Source organism: Monodelphis domestica, chromosome 6, assembly GCF_027887165.1.
Source record: "Monodelphis domestica isolate mMonDom1 chromosome 6, mMonDom1.pri, whole genome shotgun sequence".
Classification (NCBI taxonomy): Eukaryota; Metazoa; Chordata; class Mammalia; order Didelphimorphia; family Didelphidae; genus Monodelphis; species Monodelphis domestica.
The window spans coordinates 74641034-74655410 of NC_077232.1; the positions used below are offsets into that span (position 1 = coordinate 74641034).

At 38.8% G+C, this 14377-nt stretch overlaps 1 protein-coding gene across 1 annotated transcript in view; it reads right to left on the minus strand.

The window, feature by feature from the left end:
• Nucleotides 1–14377, minus strand: part of M1AP (meiosis 1 associated protein) — a 118976-nt gene that overhangs the window by 84222 nt on the left and 20377 nt on the right. Inside the window, exon 3 of the mRNA XM_007496883.3 lies at nt 2131–2316. Within this exon, the coding sequence (XP_007496945.1) occupies nt 2131–2316 (186 nt within the window). The remainder of the gene's footprint in view (nt 1–2130; nt 2317–14377) is intronic.

Below are 14377 nucleotides of genomic sequence, written 5' to 3' on the forward strand. Positions count from 1 at the left end.
TTATCCCACAAGGTTGTAAGGTTCCAATATGTAAAATCCAAGCTTTAAAGTCCTATAAAAATGCACACTATCATCAACTTCATCATCCCTATTGTCTAAAGAAAATAACAGATTTAATGGTCAATGGGATGAATGGATATCTCCAATGATCCACTGAGACCTCACAGGGAGGAGGCGGTGTAATCACGGGAAAGAGCACTGGACTATAAATCAGCAAACCTGAGTTTCAATCTGGGCTCTGTCCTTGATACCTACATGACCTCCAATGGGTCACTAAACCTCTCTGGTTTTCAGTTTCTCCACCTGTAAAACGGGAGGGTAAGACTAAATGATTCTAAGATCCCTTTATAGTCCTAAATTCCTTTATCTAAGGACAAACTGGGATGCATCCAGAGGAAAGTAATGAGGATGGTGAAGGGATATAAAACTATTCATTCAGTTTTTAGTTTACCTTTCCAGGCTTCTTACACTTTACTTCTCTCTACATACTCTCTGATGCAGTGACATTATCCTCCTTGCAATTTATTACACAGCACATCCCACCTCTGCATTCTGGGGTAATTTCCCTGGCTGTCCTCCATGCCTGAACTTTTTTCTCTCCTCTGCTCTGTTGGCTTTCATGGCTTCTTTCAAGTCTCATCTAAAATCTCACCTTTGATAGGAAGGCTTCCCCCCAAACTCCCTTAATTCTAGTGTCTTACCTTTGTTAATTTTTTCAATGTGTCCTGTATCTTGTTTTTATGTAGTTATTTGTATGCTGTCTCCCCCATTAGACTGTAAACTGAGATTAATCCCCACGATAATGAAGTAATTTCCCATGGCTAGTAAGCCCCAGGATGCAAACCTAGATCTTCTGATCCTACATTCAGAGCTCTTTCCATTAAACCATTATTTATTATTTTAAAAAGTTGGTGACACATCTTGTTTTGGCCCAGAAGACATTTCCCAAACCAATACCAAAATAACACCTGACAAAGTACACTCCAAAAGAGTCTGTGAGTTGCTTGTTAATAGGACAATGCTTTGTCTTTTAATTTTATAATGATGATATGCTGTAACTAAGTTTTGTTGATTCTCTGTGGCACCTTTATTTACACTGTTCTGCATCCTTCTTGCTACTTATCTGAGAAAAGACTTTAATCTCTCAGTATTGCCTCAAATGCCATTGAATAGATTTTGAGTGTGTATGTGGAGAGGAAGCAACCAAATCCTTGAACTGAGACCTGCTGATGTGTTCACCCCTCCCAAATACATCACTGGGAATATACTCACTCTCTGTATCTCTTTCAGAGTAAAAGTTCCAGGTGTATATAAAGATCACCTAGATCAACCTGGGCCCAGGATTCTAATGGCTCTTCTCCTTTTACAATGTCCCTTTGCCTTCACAATCTAGATGCACATAATCTTTGACATGTACATGATATAATCATTTCACTATTCATTCAAGTCTTATTTGAATAATTTTATTCCACTGTTTATAAGTTCGACATAAGCTCATCACTATCACTAAGAGACTATAAGCTCCTTGAGGGTCTTGGTCTCTGTGGTTCTCCATGAGTATTTAGACATTCAATAAATACTTCTGGATGATAATGAAGGTGGAGGAAATCAGATTGATTTATCTTTTAATTTCTTGGGAAAAAACTGATTACTTCTCAAGAAAATCTGTCTGTCACCAGGTCAGACTCAGGCACTAAAAGAAAGTGTAATATTGCCTCCCAGCCATTGCAGAGATGATCCCAAGTCATGTCACTGACACCAAGATCTGACCAAAAGTATTAGCAAATTCCTGAGGGCAGGAAGACAAATACACCAACCTGAAGGCTGCCACACCAGAGATCTGCCAAGGAACATGACTTTGTATTTTCCAGTGACTACTGCACAACTAGCTTTACACTAGACTATGCTGTGGAGGATGTGAAAGAAAGAAATGACAGCATCTGCCCTTAGCGAGCCTATAGCTTAGCTAGGGAAATGAGATTGGTATAGCTAAACATTAAGAGCGAAAGACAAAACAGTATAACATTGGGTAATTATAGGACTGTAAAAACCCATATAAACTGACTATACAACCTGGCAGGGAAAGATAGTGCCTCTAAGTGGGGAGCCCAGGAAGCCCGTATTCTTTACCTCCACTGAGGTGCTGCTTGGAGCCACATCCACCATCACATGTCTGCTGTACTGTTTGAACTGCTGGAGCCCATCCTGCACTGCCAGATTCAGACAGGATCTCTGGGACGGGTAAATTCCTTCTCTTGGCACCAGGCGCAATTCAGAGATGCAGGCCTGCAACCGGGCAAAGTTCCCTTTCACCTGCTGCAGAGGGGGAATAACAGTTATAAATCATTACTACTTGACCAAGTCAAAGCAGGATGGTAGTTAGAAAGCACTCCATAAGTCTAACTACCATCCTATGAAGTTGCAGTATAAGTACTGTCCCATTTTACAGATGAGGAAATAGACACAACCAGGTTAAGTGACTGGCGAGGACGTGCTGAAGCCAGGATCTGAACCCAGGTTTTCTGTACATTGATATTCTCATTCAAAAAGTGGGCTTCCATTGTGGAAGGTAAGATTCCATTAGAAAAATTCCAAGTATTAGCAACAGATGGGGAGGCAAGAAGAGTTATTTGTGGGGTTGGCCAACCGAGGCTCTAAAATTAAAACATGCAAGCAGGTGCCTAGCCATCTATGTGCCCATCTGTGCTTGAGTCATACAGCCAAAACCCACAACTTTACACAAAATTGGTGCTTAATAGATGTCTGTTGAATAAATGAAAGTATAAGACAGTTTTTGCAACATATAGCACAGTCTTCTTGGACAGACAAGGCAAAAGACAAGGAAGAGGCAAATGATGGGAAGTGTGACGGTGATGTAATGGGAAAAGCATGGGGACAGCTTTGCTTCCTACTCCTTGCCACGGGGCAATGGACAAGTCTTTTATCTCTCTGAACTTTGGTTTTTCCTTTGTAAAATGAAGGAGTTGAATGAGGTGATCTTTCAGCTCTCCCAGATTTGATAGCCTTGTACTAAATTATGGATCTGACCACAATGTCCTTTTAAGAACTGGTGGTTTCATTGGGTGGGTATTCCCTTCAACAATACAGGCTGAAAACCCTCCACAACTTGGGAGAGGGTCACTGAGGGCTGCTGCAACTGAAAAATTCATCACCCTGTGGCCAGTTTAAGGATGAACCTCTGCAAACTTGGGCTAGTTCCTGGATGAGTCTGTCGAGCAGCCCACACACAAGGCTTTTCCAGCTTGGGAGAAACTGGCAAAACTTGGACTCTGAATTGGAAGCACAATTTAGATTGTAACAACAACACTGTAAAAATAAATACTTTGAAAGACTCAAGAACTCTGTTCAATGCAATGGCCAAGACTAATGATGAAGAATGCTGTCCATCTCCCAAAAGAGAGGTATGGGACTAAATATGCAAAATGAGACATTTCCAGAAGAGGCCAATGTGGGAATATTTTGCTTTATCTTGCATCAAAAAAAACCAAAAACAAAAACCACCCTTATCTACTGTCTTAGTATCAACTCTAAGACAGAAAAGAGACAAGGGTTAGGTAATTGGGGTTCTCCGTTGCCCAAAGTTGCACAGTTAGACAATTAGAAGTGTCTGAGGCCATCGATCACGCATCTTTTTTTTTTTTTAACCCTTACCTTCTCTCTTAGAATTAATACTCTGTATTAGTTCTAAGGCAAAAGACTGGTAACGGCTATGCAAGGAGGGTTAAGTAACTTGCCCAGAGAGCTAGGAAGTATTTGAGGCCAGATGTGAACCGAGGACTTCCCACCCCCAGGCCTGGCACTCTATCCTCTGAGCCTATATCTTTGTTAAAAAGGATTTTTGTTTCCTTTTCAGTGGAGGAAGGAGGAAGGAGAGAGGGAAGGCAAAGAAAGTAAATGCTTGTTAACTGAAAAATAAAATTTAATTAAAGTTTGTGCTCTGATGGCATATATTTCAAAATACAGTCATTGCTATGCCATGATGAATTATTGAATTAGGGCTATCCTCCATTCTAAATATGCCCTTATCAATTTTCCAATTTATGTTGCTTACTCTTCCATCTTTCTAATAACCAGGTTTAGGACTTTGGAGTTATTTTTTTAAGTTTATTTATTTAACTAATTAAGAATATTTTTCCATGGTTACATAATTCACGTTCTTTCCCTCCCCTCCTCCCATCCCCTTCCAATAGCCAATGAGCAATTCCACTGTGTTTTACATGTATCATTGATCAAGACCTATTTCCATATTATTGATATTTGTACTAGGGTGATTGTTTAGAGTCTACATCCCCAATCATATCCCCATCAACCCATGTGATCAAGCAGTTTTTTTTTCTATGTTTCTACTCCCACAGTTCTTTTTTTGGATGTGGATAGGGTTCTTTCTCATAAGTTCCTCTGGATTGCCCTAGATCATTGCATTGCTGCCAATAGAGAAGTCCATTACATTCGATTGTGCCAGAGTGTATCAGTCTCTGTGTAGAATGTTCTCCTGGTTCTGCTCCTTTCACTTTGCATCAATTCCTGGAGGTCTTTCTAGTTCACATGGAATTGTTCCAGTTCACTATTCCTTTGAACACAATAGTATTTCATCACCAACAGATACCACAATTTGTTCAGCCATTCCCCAATTGAAGGGCATCCCCTCATTTTCCAATTTTTTGCCACCACAAAGAGCATATCTATGAATCTTCTTGTACAAGTCTTTTTCCTTATTTTCTCTTTGGGGTACAAACCCAGTAGTGGTATGGTTGGATCTGTTACAGATAAAAGAGTGGTTGCCATAAACTATGACCATGAAAATGTGGGTTTCAAGACTGTGAATTGCCCAAACTGTAAAGATAATTTTTAGTGTCTTGATTTTAGATCAAAAATAAGTGGTCGCCTTGGGAAAAATTCCCAAATATGAAATACCCAAGTCAGCTGGGTTTTATGGAGATTTTAATTAATATAAATGAAAGAATTAAGGAAAGGGAAAGAGACAGAGTAAGAGTAAATAGGAAAAGGCTAGGGCCTAGGCCAATAGCCTAGGCCTTTTTCTTTAAGAAAGAAACTAAGTCAGTCTTTAATCACTCACCACAAGATCTTTCCAAGCAAAACTCTAATGTTCAGAGAGACCCTCCAGTTCAGTTCCTGAGCTTAACTAAGTTCAGCCACCAAGAGATCTCACCGAGAGAGAGCCCCAGCTCTCAGTTCCTGACCTCCTTTTAAAGAGAATTTTCTCTTATGTCACCTCCCCTAAATTTTCACATCTACCAATCACAGTAGACATCTTCCTCAAGACAGACCATTCTTAATTCACATCTTCTTTTGTTAATTACCTTCTCTGGGTAGACTAAAACTTCACACCTCTTTTGTTAAACTTGCCTTTTGTTTGCTTGACCTTTCAGTGATTAATTTGACCTTCATAGGTACTTAGCACCCTTTTGTATTAGATCTAAAAATAGACCTATCTTAAGGGCTTTTGTCTCACTATAAGTATGGGTTAAGTACTTTTTCATTGTTCAGTAAGGAGTTTTACAACTTTATTTTCCCTTAAGGTATGCCTAAGTATAGGTGGAGTAATTTTAAAGTTCCCAATACATTCCTGATCAAGTACCTCCATTGTTTAAAATAAGGAATAACTTAATCAAATCTTCTGAAGTAGAATCTGAGAAATTTTAAGATTCACAGATCAAAGGGTAGGCAGTCTTTTAGCACCCTTTGGGCATTGTTCCAAATTATCTTCTAGAATGATTGGATCAATTCACAACTTCACCTGTAATGCACCAGTGTCTTTGGGGTTATTTTTGACTTTTCCTTCACTTTCAACAGTTATCTTTCAAGTCAATTTTGTCAATTCTACTTACACAAAATCTCTTGTATTTGTCTCTTTTCCAAACATAGCAGCTATCTTATTCAGGCCATCATCACTTCTTTCCTAGATTACTTCAAAAGTCTTCTAACTGGTTCTTCTACCTCCAATTTTGGCCCCTGTAATCTATCCTTCATATGGCTACCAAAATCATCTCTTCATAGGAGAGATAATGTTTTTGTGTAATAGACAGAGAGATGGCAATAGAATAAGGAAGGCCTTATTCAAGTCTTGTCCTGCCACATATTAGGTGTATGACCCTGGTCATATCACTTAAGAGCTTGGTGTTTGAAGCAATCTTTTAAAATTATAGATACATGGTAATTGCTGATCTACATTGATAAAGGGGGTTTCTTATATCTGTGAAACCACTGGTATGTCAACGCAACTTATATTTTTATGTCATTTGTTCATTAAAATGTTTTCAGTTGTTGACAGGGAAAAATACAAACTCCTTACTTCGTCTAATGTTTAAGTCCTTCTCAATCTGGCCTCAGTCTACCTTTTTCTGATAATACTCTACTTTTTTTCTATAGCTATCTGTGTTCAGGGATCGAAGGAAAGAGATTGGAATCTTTCCTTCTTGATAAATTTTACTTTGACATAGGAAACAAGACCCACCAAAACTCACTACTCATGACTCGTGCTTCTATTTCAGTTTTGCTAATTTCATTAGGAATGCTTAGAAATTCTCTATTTCATTAAAGATTCACCACCTCCCACCCCCACCCCAGGGAATTATACTTATTTGTGCTGGGTATTATTTTTGGTTGTGTATATCTTTTGTCTACTGGAATATCAAACTAAGCTCTCTTGTTCTGTTTTAGTGGTGCTGCTAAATTGTGTGTGATCTTACTATGGTTCCTCAGTACTTAAAATTCTTTCTTTCTGGCTTTTTGCAATATTTTTTCTTTAGCCTGGAAGCTCTGGATTTTGTAATATTCCTGGGAGTTTTCATTTTGGGGTTTCTTTCATTAAGGTGAGTGATGAATTCTTTTTTATTTCTATATTGCCTCCTGATTCTAAAAGATCTATGTGATTTTCTTCTATGATTTCTAGGGGTCCTTTTTTTGGTTTTTCAGTATCTTTTAGGTAGTCCAAAATATATCCTTGATCCATTTCTCAGTTTGTTTTTTTTCTGAGAAAAATTTTACATTTTCTCCTATTTTTTTCAGACTTTTAATTTGGTTTTACTAAGTAGTCTCATTAAATTCTGTTCCTTAATAATTTTCAAGGAGTTTGTTTCTTAGGTAAATTTTTGTAATTTTTGTTCCAAGTTGTTAATTCTCTAATTCTTTTCTCCAAACCTCTCATTTCTTTTACATTTTCCCTCCTCTAGGACTTTTGTTTGATTTTAAAAATAACTTTGAATTGCTTTTTCTCTTCCAGGAATTCTAGCTCAACTTGGGCCCAAGCTGTGCTTTTCTTTGAAGCTTTATTTGTTGATGTTCGAGTCATTTTTTTCCAGATGTATCTTGAGTCTTCTTGTAACCATAACACCTTTTTATAGTGGGATTCTTTTTTTTTTTGTATGTTCCTTCCTTCAATCTGATTCCCAACTTTGGACTTGATGTTAGGACTAGGTTCTGTGCACTTCTGGAGAGAATATTTGGATTGGTAATCCTACTGCTTTCTTTGAGGTATTGATTATTTTATTCCAGGATCTCAGGGACAGCTCAGGTTGGGAACTTGAGAAAGTAAAGTGCTCCCCAAATAGTCTAATCCAGGGCAAAGTCTAGTTGATGACATCCTTGTCTGAGCTCTGCAAGTTTCTGATCTGGGACTGGGTCTGAGCAACACACCTGTGGGCTTGCTCTTAGTTGGAAGTTCCAATAGTTATTGGAAGCAGTCACTTCCAACAGCTGGGAAGCTCTGTTGGTTCTAAATAATAGAACTACAAAGTTGAGATCTCTGACCTGGTTAATCAGAGGTAGGCTTCAGATTGGACTGGAAGTTGGAACTGAGATTCCTGGTCTGCTTTATTTCCAGGTTTGGACTCTCATGGCTGCTGCTCATGGGTCTAGACTTGCTCCCTGCACAGTACAATGTATAGGGCTCCCTACCCTGCACTGCTATTTCTGTGTACACGTCCCCCTTCTCAGTTCATCCTTGATCTGGGACATGAGCATTCGAACTGTCAGTTGGCACCTGTTCCTGCATTATGTACAAGTTCAGGTCCCTCTGGGACATCCTGGCCTGGTACACAGACGTATCCCTCTTTCAGGCCCTGTGTTGAAATGCTCTGTGTAGCTGTTTTTGACTAGACCTGTCTAGACCACAGATTACAATATTACCTTATGTTCATTTAAGTTGGAAAAATGACTCATTGTGACTTTTTCTTGGATTTCCCAATAAGGACCCAAGTCTGGTACCTTTGCTAGATCTTTATAGGGGACTTGTGGCTGTATTTCTTCCTGTTATTCTCCCACCTTGGCTCTACCTCTCTCTCAACACTTCACAAAATATGACCCCCCCAAAAAAACACAATTAAACAAGATAATATAAATGAGATTGTTACTAATATGAAACCTGGCAGTTTACTAATTATTGAAACAAAGGAGAGACGTGTTTTAACTTTAATAAATTAATGTTCATTATATTTGATGCGAACATTTTTGCTGTTAAAAGTGGTCACACCCTTAACTTCTGTTCATTCCCCAAATATACTCTTCTGAAGCCCTTGCCTTCAATTAGTCTTCAAATGAACAATTAGGTAATGGGGGTGAAGCTAAACTCCAGAAATAGTTATAAACTTAATATGAATATCTAAAAACTATGTCTCATAGACATATTGGGGCTTTTAATGCAAGGCACTGGAGAAGGCAATCAAGAGAACAATTGCTAGTTCCTCTCTAAATCCCAGAATACTATTCAGAATTTGGGGTATGGACCAATGTGCTCAGAGGCATCCCAGTTTGATTTTCTTTAACATCAAATATATTTAACTGGGGGAAGTGAATGAGGATTAGGGAAATTTCTTGATCAATTTGATGATCTCCTTAATCAATCCAATGCAGTTTCATTTGTGAAAACCACCTTTTTTTCTAGGATCAGGAAAGAACTTCCTCTTAAAAATGGGTCTATTTCTACCATGTTCTGCAGGAAGCCTAGCAGTGTCTATTGTTTCTTGGACCAGAAAAGTCCATTCTAAGATTTCTCCTCTCAGGTTGTGTGGACAAGCCATACTACTCCCAATGTACTTTTGCCCCAAGGCAACCATGATCAAATCCTGAAGGAGGGGAGGAACTATTCAAGTACTATCTCCCCCAACCATTCTTGTACTTAGAACACATCAGTAGTGGTTCTTGGGAGAAGAGTTTGTCCTCTTAGATTTCAGACAGCCAACCACCCTGGGGAAACACCACTTCCTCTAACTCAATCAGGACCCATTCCCTGTCCTCTTTGCCAACTGGGATGCCTATACTCTCTAAGGAGTCTCTTAGAATATGCTTGCTTTCCTTACTTCTACTTAGTCTCTGTAATGCCTAGACAATAGATCATACCCCACATAACCATGTCAAATCAATTAAGGAGCTCATCAAATTGATCATGAAACTCCTTTATTCAACCCACATTAAACAGTGTTATTTCCATCTTACCAATGAGAAAATGAAGCTATATTGGAAATGGGTTTGGAAATAGGGCAAATTCAGATTTTTCCAGAGTTCCTTCCACTGCACCACACAGAGCAAAAATTGTTTGGAAAGTCAAGTGATGTACACAGTGATGAACTATATACCTATCATCTGAGGACCAGCTTAAATTCAAATTGGTACATGGTTTGGGGGTGATTGAATTTCCAACCAGAGAAAGACCATCTACTGTGTTATAAAAGAGCTGTGACATGTATCAGTGAAGGGAAGCAGGGAAATTTTTCCTGGTCAGTCCCTAAGAATGATTAATCCTTCCTGATTCAACAATGACAAACAAGCTTCTTCTGTGAAAGAGGGCCCCAGGGGAGAAGAGAAGCAAATACTTTCTGAGGCTAAGGGTATTCACTTGTTAAAACTGGCCTAGTTTTAGCTGTGGGCAGAAGGACTCCATGAATGGACATATTTGTGTAAAAACTGAGGCACTGGTTATGAAGCACTGAAGCTATGAGTTGGGCAAAGAAGTGGGTTTTGCTGATGTAGGTGTAGTTGAATGAGTCACCTGGCTCCTCCTCAAAGGGTTTCACTGACACCTGACTGAACTTTTTTTTTTTTAAATTCAGTTAAACTCTCTAGGAACTCGAATCCTTTTCCAGGGAGGCACTGTCATTTCTTGACTTTGACATCTCCAACTCCAAAACCCACCCAAACAGTACATTCCATTTGTGGCCCAACAAGGGAACAATTGTATTGAGACTCAGAGCTTAGAAATAACTAACATTCATGAAATCCAGAATTTGTAGAAAACAGAGACATAAAAGGAGATTTGTGAAACACCCTCAAATTCCACACGATCAACCACATGAAAAGAACATGTATCTTGTAAAAGTAGGATGAGTGCCAATGGTTACTATAACTTGGAGGCAATAGTTGCTTCTCTCCATTACTGGGAGAAGAATCCTTTCTCCTTTTGGCCTCTCTCCTATCTCCAACAAATTATCCTTGTACTTGAGCTGGTCAATCTCTCTTTTATAATTCCTATACTGTCATGATGCAGTTATTCTCTATTTAGTCCTTAGCTAATATATATATAAAATATGTGTGTGTGTGTGTGTGTGTGTGTGTGTGTGTGTGTGTGTGTGTGTGTGTATTGACTAACTAACTATGTTGACTAACTAACGTAGGAACTGGGCCTCCCTGACTAACCTTCTTGTTTGGGGTGAAGGAAGCAATATGAGTAATTGGACTTTTTTCTTTTTGACACCCTGACTAGAAGGTTCCACTATAGTTGGATGGAGTATGGGCACATGGCACTAGTCTCATACCTTGGGGCCTGGATTCTGGAGAGTACCAAATCAGGGACATATTTTATTCCAGGCCTCTCCAACAACTCCTTCAGTCATACTTCCCAGAAAAGCCCAACACAGGGCAGAGTTCCCAGGGAAGTATTAAATTACTGTACCTACTAGGGCTGGTTAGCTGAAGAGCCTTTTTCACTAGTTTCTGGTTCTTCTACCACACCCCAGGCCCAAGGCACATCCGACAGGGACAACAGTGCAGTACTGTGTTTTTAAAGCACCCAGAGCGCTAGGCTCCAAGATGGATTACACATTACTTTTGTTCTTTATAATTCAGGTCTCCAATGACATCCTCTTCTGACACCAAGTTGTGGTGTGAGGGTAACCTTGGGCTCCTAAAGGCTATGGCAGCACAGGCAAGCCCTGGCAGGTTCTATCATATGGGAAGGATGTGAGGGCTGTTTGTCATTTAAAGAACAGACTAGCCAAGTACTGGAAGGATCATTACCAGAAGGCTGGCCACTTTTTGGCCACAGCAATTCAGGAAACTTTACTGAGGTGTGGAAGGGATATAGACTCCCTTGCGGAAGAAGTCCCCATTCCAAAGAAGTCACAGATACTTGAAATATTGGAATAAATGACACAATCAAAAACTTTCCCTTTCTTGGAATGAGGGAATTTTGCTCCATTGGACTTTGCCTAGTCAGACAATATATGAGTAGGCCCCCAAGGGAAATGAGGAATTTCTACCGTGAAAATCCTGAACAATAGGATCAAGGGATATAGACTAAATGATTTCTAGTAGTCTTTCCCCAACCAGGGATTCAGAATCCTTTGCAGAGGAAGGGGGTTTGTTTGATGTTCAGTTGTCTCAGTCATATCCAACTCTTCCTGACTCCACTTGGAGTTTTCTTGACAAAAATACTGGAGTAGTTTGCCATTTCCTTCTCCAGCTCATTTTACAGATGAGGAAACTGAGGTAAACCAATGTATATGACTTGCCTCTATAGTCACCCAGCCAGTAAGTGTTTTAGATAATATTTTTAACTTGAGAAAAGAAGTCCTTGACGATATGGCCTGCATTCCATCCGCTGGGTCACTCAGCTGTCCTAAAGGAAGGGTAGGTTCATATTTTTGTTAACAATACCTAAAGAACCTACACCTTACAGGGCTGTTGAAAATAGAAAATGATCCCTATAAAGCATACATATATACATAATATATGTGTAGTATATATTATGTATAATATATAAAGTTAATAACATATTTACGTTCTATAATATAAATATATGTACAATATTATACACACACACACACACACATTCTCATACAAGTAAAGCACTTAATAAACCTAAAAGGTCTAGGAGTCAGCTATTATTACAATTGTTTTTGTTCTCTTCTAGTTTGGTGGAGTTCAGAGGGAAATGGTCCTGAGACAGGTTGCAAAGAGGTTTTTATGTTTAATGATCTCCAGAGTATTGCACAAATGGTTAGAATGACTGTTTTTTGAAGTCAAATGAGAGCATTGGGATGTCAGTGCATTCTCCATATGCTTCTTGAATGCATCTTTGGGACAACTCGAGGAAGAGAAAGATGACAGGGGTGGCATGTACTTCATACTCTTCCAACCCAGTTTTCATTTCTTCTACTGGGTCTCTATCTTTTTAAAGTTTTCCAGCCCATGTAACTTGGGAGATCATGAGTATTCTCTATGACAGTAGCTACTAAAAATATTATTCTTAAATTTCTATGGATAAATACTATGCTCAGGAGGTTGTGGGAAATGCTTTTGTCTATCTAACAGCTTATCTGCTGCATTCTCAAGGATATTCTGAGGTTTGTATTTGTAGCATAGATTTGTGATCTATTAAGTTTATAAAAGAGCAAGCTTCTAAAGGCTACTAAGTCGTATCTTATTAGTTATTTGCTAAATTTTTTGCAAATTGGAGTGAACTTTTTAATAGCTTATTTTTATTTTTTCAATTAACAAGCATTTAAAAAATTAGTCTGTCCCTCTTACCTTTTCCACCTTTAGTAAAACAAAACAAAACAACAAGGACAAAAACAATACCAAACTAAAGCCTACAATAAAGTCACATAAGTCTGGCAAATCAAATTCTAGTTATGTTTGAAAATATGAAAGAATAATAACACTTTAAGGTTTATAAAATACGTTCCAGGTATTATCTTTATAATAATCCTAGGGAGTACATGCCATAATTATCCCTATTTTGCAGATGAGGAAACTGAGGCAGCCAGAGGTTAAGTGACTTGCTCAGGGCAACACTGCTAATAATCGCTGAGGGAAGTATTTGAAATTGTATCTTGTTCATTTGAGGTCTTGTGCCATCTAACTGCCTCTCTGTCAGGAGCTGAGTGGTATGTTTGACTTTCATTCTTTTGGACTCCTAGTTTATCATTACATTGATCAGAGTTAAAATCTTCCAAAATTGTTTAGTTTTTTGGTGTTATCTTTGCATAAATCATTCTACTCTTTACGTTCACTTCTTTCTATATCAGGTCAGAGTACACTCACCCTCCTCTAAAAATTATCTTTCATAATTTCTTATGCCACAGTTACATTCTGTTTCATTCATATACTGCAATTTGTTTAGCATTTCCCCACTAGGAATCACTGCCTTAGTTTCTGATTCTTGACTATCACAGAAAAAGCAAGTGTAGTATTATATAGCATAGTTTCTGTTTCCTTATATAAGCTTCACTGATCAATAAGTCTAGTCTCCTTAAGAATAATTTTCTTATGGTAACTTAATGGAAATCTCTTGCCATTTCTATAAACATTTCCCCTTTGCTGACACTTCTCTGTCAATCTGTCATTGGCCAATTTCAGAGTATTGCACATGAAAAGGCCTTTTGATTCCACTCCTGGATTTCATCATTTTATACACTCCATTCAGAAGGAAACCAATTTCCATGACATCTGACAAAGAGTGTTGCGTATCTATTGTCAGCCTTTGTCTGTCATTGCTCAGTGAAGCAACGTCTGCTATTCTAGAGTAAACTAGCTCCACCAACTCCTTCCTTTATTTGCCTCTCCCCGGACACTTACAGGCCATGCTTCCACTTAATAGCACCTTCTTTCGCTGTCTTCTGCTTTCATTTAGGTCTGCTTGTTAGTCAAAGGGTAAGGATCTTACATTTAAAGTGTCAATAGTTAGATTAATGTTTATGGGTGATTTAAAAAGGTGCTTCTTAACCCATCTTGCCTCTTTTAATATAATTCTGCCCCTGTCACTGCACAGAGACAACCCTTCAACCATTTTGTTTCATGTGTTGTGATAGCCAAAGAAGTCAGTCCCAAGTAGGCATGCGGGTGGCATGCGGGTGGAAATGAATCTCTTCATGCTGAGCTAGGCTGGTCCTCAGAAGGCAAGCAGTCTGTAACTGGGACTGGACTTGAAGCCTTTCTAATACAGGAGGACCTACCTTATGCTTTGCTATCATCACCTTCGAGGGCCCAGAGTCAGCACCAGACTACAATGAAGCATCTGAGTGGGATTCTGTGCAGGAATCCAGTTTATCTGGCTTCCAAACTGGTTCGCTTTCACTCTACTTCACTCTTTCTTGATAACAGGTTGCCTTCCTGTCCTAAG